Genomic DNA, 7,554 nt, shown 5'->3' with positions numbered 1-7,554 from the left:
TAGAGAACTCAATAAAGGGAATCCATTTGTGAAGTTTCTATACACTGTTAGTGCATCTACATACATACTACAGTGAAATCACTATCAACAAGTTTCAGCATACAACTCGTCGTTCTTTACACGCAACCGGAAAATCACGAACAATCACCGTGAATTACTACACTGATTATTTACATTGCAGAAACCTCAAATTCACAATTAAAATGAAAATAAAAACTGTAAAACTCGTCAGAGGCTAAGTCATATCTGATGTAATAGAAAAAGAACCCCCAATATTTTACAGGTAGGGTAGAGCACAATCTCAATGGCACACAAAACAAAAACATAATTCTAAAGAAAAAATAACAAAAATGGAAGCTAATGTGATTGAATTTGAATCCTCCTGTGTTGAGATGAAACAAAGGGAAGACTACGGAGGATCAGAAAACGAACCCGTCTAGGGACAGGAGCAGTACGGAACACCTGCTCCACCACCCTTGCTAACAACGCCGTGTACTCCTCCATCACCTCCGCCACAATCGCCACCAGTATCATCTTTCTTCTTTTCTCTTCGCTCTCGATGAAATCGAGTCGGGTCGGGTTAAATATGAAACCGATGTATGTGTTTGAGTTTTGAGTATTTATTTATAGAGTGGGAGTGGGTGACCTGTGAAACTGGTAATATTGGGCGGTTTAATTTCGAATATTTCAACAGCGGCGCCACTGTTATTGGAAAGGGAGAAACCGGTTTTCGGTATTAGGTTTTCAGTTTTCAGTGTGCTGTGATCTTTAGCTGTTGTGGTTCCGATCTTATCCTCTTCAATAACTTTGTTTATTTATTTATTCATCGTTTTGCGGATTGTGCTTTTTTATGTCATTTTCATTTCATATAAAGAAAGATAAACAGTCACGTGATGAAGATGGTATGGCATGATATCATTGGGAGTTGTTTTTTTTCTTGAACTAGTGTGTTGGCATTTGTGCCACCTTAACGTTTAAAGGTGATCCCATTAAAAAAGAATTGTCATATTTGTAGGTGGAGAGTCTTTAAAAATTTATTACTACTATTACTTTTAATTGTTTCTTTAACTATACATTTTAATTAATATTATAAGTATTTTTTTATATTATAAGTATTTTTGTTATTTAATTTAGATATATGAATAAAAATTGTTATTTTCTTTAACAATTAATACTTAAAAATGGATGATATGTGTAGAGGTGAAAAATTAAGACTAAAGTCATTGATGAACTTAGTTCAGAGATTTTAGTAGAGTTGCCACCGCGCTTTGTTGTTTTTAAAGAAAACTAGTAAGATACCCGTGTGCTTCTGCACGAGTAAATTTATTTGATATTGTATAAAATTTAATTAAATACGTATAAATTTAAAATGAATGGTTTAATTATAGGAGTAGGTTCCAAACTCATGTGATCATCCCACATTTGTTTAGCTCCCAGCATATCTTTATTCGCATAGAGAGAACATTCCAGATGATATGATGTCCCAGCATCTGATAGAACATTATCTCCTTCTTCTGGCACGAACACACTGATCTTGGTGCTAAAAGAATTAGCAGTCTCAAAAGCTTCTAGATCAGCTTTAAAACAGACAACCCAACTTCACCAACAGTAGCCAAATTCAGAGTTACTTCCTGAAGGGGGATCAAGGAATATGAAGACTCTATTTGAGACTAGAATAATTGATTTCAATCTTTCTTTATGCAACCACCAGGTATACTAAAGTGTCTTTATGAGGGGACTTGAGAACCAGAACTCAAGTATCATTGGTCACTTAAAAATAGGTGACTGAATCGGCTTTGTTCAAACCCTAATATACGGTGTAGCTCCTGAGGAGATCAAACCATAATGCCGAAACAACCAGGTTTGAAAGCGATACCATGCAGCGGAACTATATCAACAGCTCCTCAACCCCTCATCTTAGATGCCTTTATGTAAGACTTTCACAAGATCCAACCCTTGCAACAACAGATGAGATCAACCTTCACCGGTCAGATGTCTCCTCTTTCAGATCAGGAGTAGGTTCCAAACAAAGGTATTTCGTTCAGCACCCAAAACATATGTTTTTCAACCGGTAGCTGCATACCTGTTGAAATAATGTTCTAACATTCCATAAAACATTACACCATCCTTGACCAACTTCAAGGTCTTCAAACCATATGTGGATGTACATGAGTATCAATAGATTCTCACCAACCTTCTTGATAAATGTCTTCATGAGTGGACTTGAGAGAGATCTCAAGTATCTTTGACACTTCCAATGGATCTGTTGAGACATCTGACATATACTTCATTGAGGATAATAACCTTAGTATCTCTCTCATACTTTCAAGGTTATATCAGATCCCATGCAGCGGAAAAAACAAGCTCCTCATCAGTATTCATACACAGTGCTTATACCCAATCACCGCATCCCATAATCAAGCAGCACAACCTTAGGTTTGAAAATAAATCAAACCAACACCAACCACTACCGCAACTTTTGATGCTCAACATAGTCTATCCTCCACTTCAAGGGACCATGTTCTCACCAGACAACGTTCAAACATCTTTTCATTACATACCTTGTCAAACCAGAAAGTATCCTCCTAGAATCTCATCCAGAGACAAAACATGATGCCTGCTCTAATACCAATTAAAATCCTAGTGTAACAGACCCATATGTCTTGAAAGATGTCGAGACATTTGATTTGTCAAAAAACATTAGCAAGGTATATACACAGATTTATGTCAAACTGAAAGATAAATGACACCAGTAATTGTCGACCCGGTTCGGTGACAAACACACCTACTCTGGGGGCATACCAAGCCAGGAATGAAGTCCACTATCAGCAGTATTAATTCAGATCTAAACTCCATCGTTTATAACCCTTCACTTAATTCCTATCCAATGACCCTTCTACCTAGATCCTCTCTAGATATGGAATATCCCTATCCCATTTCCTATCACCATAGTGATGTTGTACAGTTCTCCAGTCTCAGGAGTTGTAACAATGACCTAATCACCAACGTTCTGATTACACAAACAAACATTTTGGAAGACACACTTCCATGATAATCCCTAGCCAAGACTCTTGACTATGAACAATAATTTGGAGTTACTTCAAAGTTTCCTCCAAGAATAATACGTATTCCTCTTACCTACAGGCTTCGAGGATTACGGTGACCTTCCCGCAACCGGGAGGTTCACTTAACCTAGCCCTAATGATTACATCGTTTCTATTCTCGGATGGCTTATTTTAAAATTAAGTTACAATGCTTCTATTTATAACGTATTCCCCACTGGACTTGGGGCTCTAATCGCAACATATTTGTTATTATAAATCAGTAAAATCTTTTGCTAATAAATAGGTCTTCAATCAAATCTTTCTAAATTGTCTACAATTACATAAAGTATTTATTTTTCAATATTCTTATTGATTCTTCAACCTGTTAAGTAAATCATGTCGTATATGATTTGCATAATATTCAGGAATATTCTGCCCTCTTCTGTAGTAGTTAAATTGTAACTGATTTAACGAAAACTCTTCACTTCAACTCAGGCATGATATCGTGATATCCCATGTGACATGTTGTTCCAGATGTTGAAGTAGTTCAACACAACATTGTTAGAACAAGATTTGTTCTGATCAATACTCTTAGTTTTGATGATAACAAGGATATGAATTTTGCGTGAGATAATGTGGTACTCTAATACATTGCAATTTCCCTTTCAGGAAATATATAAAGAGTATGCACAAATCAGCGCTCAGAAGCTTTGTCTTAGAAGGTTCAGCATGCAACATCAGAACATGGTCTGGCAAGACATCAGAAGATGGTCAAGGCAGAATCAGAACATGGGTCTATGGAAGCATCAGAAGAACTTGAGATCAGAAGCAGAAGCACTGAAGTTCTCATGGTATCACGCTCAGAAGCACTTCAAGGTCAGAAGACAAGAAGATGTTATGCACCAAGCTGTTTGACTCTGATGATATTTAAATGTTGTATACATAAACATCAGATCAGAAGAAAGTACAGGTGGCAGGCTACGCTGACTGACAAAAGGAACGTTGGAAGCTATTAAAGGCAACGTCAGTAGACACAGCGTGAACAAGGCTCGAGGTAGTTGACAAAAGCGTGAAACATTAAATGCAATGCTGTACGGAACACGCAAAGCATTAAATGCTCCCAACGGTCATCTTCTCAAGTGCCTATAAATATGAAGTTCTGATGAGAAGCAAGATTGACGATTTGCTAACAATTAACTTGCTGAAACGCTGTTCAAACTCAAAGCTCAGAAACTTCATCTTCATCAAAGCTCACTACATTGCTGTTGTAATATATTAGTGAGATTAAGCTTAAACGTTAAGAGAAATATCACTGTTGTGATTATAGCTTTTCAGAAGCATTTGTAATACTCTTATTTGATTACATTAATTTGTAAGTAACTAGAGTGATCAAGTGTTGATCAGGATACTCTAGGAAGTCTTAGCTTGTGTCTAAGCAGTTGTAATTAGAGTGATCACGTGGTGGTCAGGATACTCTAAGAAAGTCTTAGCTTGTGTCTAAGCATTTGTTCCTAGAGTGATCAGGTTGTGATCAGGATACTCTAGAAGACTTAGTCGTGGGCTAAGTGGAAAACCATTGTAATCTGTTGCGATTAGTGGATTAAATCCTCAGGTGAGGTAAATCACTCCGTGGGGGTGGACTGGAGTAGTTTAGTTAACAACGAACCAGGATAAAAATAACTGTGCAATTTGTTTTTATCGTTCAAGTTTTTAAGACTACACTTATTCAAACCCCCCCTTTCTAAGTGTTTTTCTATCCTTCAATTGGCATCAGAGCGCCGGTTCTAAGGTGCAAGCACTTAACCGTGTTTAGAAAAGATTCAGGAAGAGAAAAACGCTTCAGTAAAAGATGGCTGGTGAAGTTCAAACAAATCCAACTGCATCTACATCTGGCTCTGCTGAGCAATACAACGGTAACAATGGTTATACTAGACCACCAGTATTTGATGGTGAAAACTTTGAATACTGGAAAGATAAACTGGAAAGTTACTTTCTTGGTCTAGATGGTGAACTATGGGATCTTTTGATGGATGGTTACAAACATCCAGTGAAAGCCAGTGGCGTAAGGCTTACAAGGCAAGAAATGGATGATGATCAAAAGAAGCTTTTCAAGAATCATCATAAATGTAGGACTGTTTTGCTGAATGCTATCTCTCATGCTGAGTATGAGAAGATATCTAACAGGGAAACTGCCCATGATATATATGAGTCATTGAAAATGACCCATGAGGGAAATGTTCAAGTCAAGGAGACTAAAGCTCTTGCTCTAATCCAGAAATATGAAGCCTTCAAGATGGAGGATGATGAAGATATTGAGAAGATGTTCTCAAGATTTCAAACTCTAACTGCTGGATTGAGAGTTCTGGATAAAGGCTACACCAAGGCTGATCATGTAAAGAAGATCATCAAAAGCTTACCCAGAAGATGGGGTCCAATGGTGACTGCATTCAAGATTGCCAAGAATCTGAATGAAGTTTCTTTGGAATAGCTTATCAGTGCCTTGAGAAGCCATGAAATAGAGCTGGACGCAAACGAGCCTCAAAAGAAAGGTAAGTCTATTGCATTAAAATCTAATGTAAAAAAATGCACTAACGCTTTTCAGGCTAGAGAAGAAGATCCTGAAGAATCAGAATTTGAAGAAGAAGATGAAATGTCCATGATCTCCAGAAGGGTAAACCAACTCTGGAAGAGCAAGCAAAGGAAGTTCAGAGGCTTCAGAAGTTCAAAGTAATTTGAACGTGGAGAATCTTCTGGTGACAGAAGATCTGACAAGAAGAAGGCTGTCTGCTATGAGTGCAATGAGCTTGGACATTACAAGAACGAGTGTCCAAAACTTCAGAAGGAGAATCCCAAGAAGAAGTTTCATAAGAAGAAAGGTCTTATGGCAACATGGGATGATTCTGAATCAGAATCAGACTCTGAAGGAGAGCAGGCCAACTTCGCGTTGATGGCTACAGAAGATGATGGATCAGAATCTACATCAGAATCAGATTCTGAAGAGGTATTTTCTGAACTATCTAGAGAAGAGTTAGTTTCCAGTTTAACAGAACTTCTGGAACTCAAGGCTCATCTTAGTATCAAATACAAAAAGCTGAAAAAGCAGTTTGAATTTGAAACTAAGAAGCTGGAAGTGGAAAATTCTGAACTGAAGGAAAAAGTTTTAAATCTATCCAAAGATAGTGGATCTCCTTCTGAAACAGAAAAATCCATTCCTAGCATGAATCATATTCTGAAAGAATATGACTCGAGCTTCAGAAAGTTCTTATCTAGAAGTATTGGCAGAAGTCATCTTGCTTCTATGATATATGGTGTTTCTGGAAATAGAAGGTTTGGTTTTGGCTATGAGGGTGATACCTCACATAAATTTTAACCTATTGATGATCTGAAGATCACATACAAGCCATTGTATGATCAGTTCAAATATGGCCATGCACATGATATTAGGCTCACTTCAAATGCACAGAAGTTTAACACTGTTCTCACCAAGAAGCTTGTGACACATCCTAAGAAATATCATGCTGATAAACCTAAAGAATATCATGTTGTTCCTCCTGTTAAATATTTTGCTAAACCCAAGTTCAATCAGAACTTGAGGAGAACTAACAAGAAAGGACCCAAGAAATTGTGGGTACCTAAGGAGAAGATAATTTCTGTTGCAGATATCCTTGGCGGCAAAGAGGAAAAAAAGCAAAATGTCATGGTACCTGGACTCTGGGTGCTCGCGTCACATGACGGGAAGAAGGTCTACATTCCAAGACCTGGTGCTTAAACCAGGTGGAGAAGTCAAGTTTGGAGGAGATCAGAAGGGCAAAATCATTGGCTCTGGAACCATAAGTCTTGGTAACTCTCCTTCCATAACTAATGTACTTCTTGTAGAAGGATTAACGCATAACTTATTGTCCATAAGTCAATTAAGTGACAATGGTTATGATATAATCTTCAATCAAAAGTCTTGCAAGGCTGTAAGTCAGAAGGATGGCTCAATCCTATTTACAGGCAAGATGAATCAAGTTCTTGGATTCTTGAAGCAAGCTGAGTGCTATGAAGCTTCAGAATCAGAATCAGAAGCAAGAAGGAAGAATGTTCAGATATTCTGATGATAGAATATGATCTGAAACATTATGTCTATTTGTTCTGATACATTTTATATGGATCTGATACATTCTATATGGCTTATATGGCTCTGATACATATTATGTGTGTTCTGAAACATATTTTATGTTCTAATTCATTCATGCTGACTTTTGTCGTTTAGTTTTGTTCTGTAACATTTCAAGATGTAGAGATGCTCTGATGATGCTCTGGTACATTCAACAATGTTCTGATACAATCTAGCACGAAGTGATGAAAGAAGAAATTCAAGCTCTGAAGCTGTCCAAATGGAAGCAAGAATCAGATGCTGTGAATGTTCTGAAGATCAAAGAAATTCAAGTTCTGAAGCTGTCCGATGGAAGCAGAAGTCAGAAGCTGTGAATGTTCTGAAGATCAAAGAAATTCAAGTTCTGAAGCT

General features: G+C 37.4%; 1 protein-coding gene across 1 annotated transcript; it reads right to left on the bottom strand.

Annotated features, from left to right (window-relative positions):
- Positions 1–231: 231 nt before the first annotated feature.
- LOC131642238 (uncharacterized) lies at positions 232–796 on the bottom strand. Its single transcript, XM_058912511.1, has one exon. The coding sequence runs from the start codon at positions 532–534 to the stop codon at positions 358–360; it is 177 nt and encodes a 58-aa protein (XP_058768494.1). The 5' UTR covers positions 535–796; the 3' UTR covers positions 232–357.
- Between the last annotated feature and the right edge of the window lie 6,758 nt (positions 797–7,554).

The sequence above is a fragment of the Vicia villosa genome, unplaced genomic scaffold (genome assembly GCF_029867415.1).
Source record: "Vicia villosa cultivar HV-30 ecotype Madison, WI unplaced genomic scaffold, Vvil1.0 ctg.004681F_1_1, whole genome shotgun sequence".
NCBI classification, from domain to species: domain Eukaryota; kingdom Viridiplantae; phylum Streptophyta; class Magnoliopsida; order Fabales; family Fabaceae; genus Vicia; species Vicia villosa.
The sequence above is the reverse complement of the archived record's forward strand: the minus strand, read 5'-3'. Positions and strand labels throughout refer to the sequence as shown.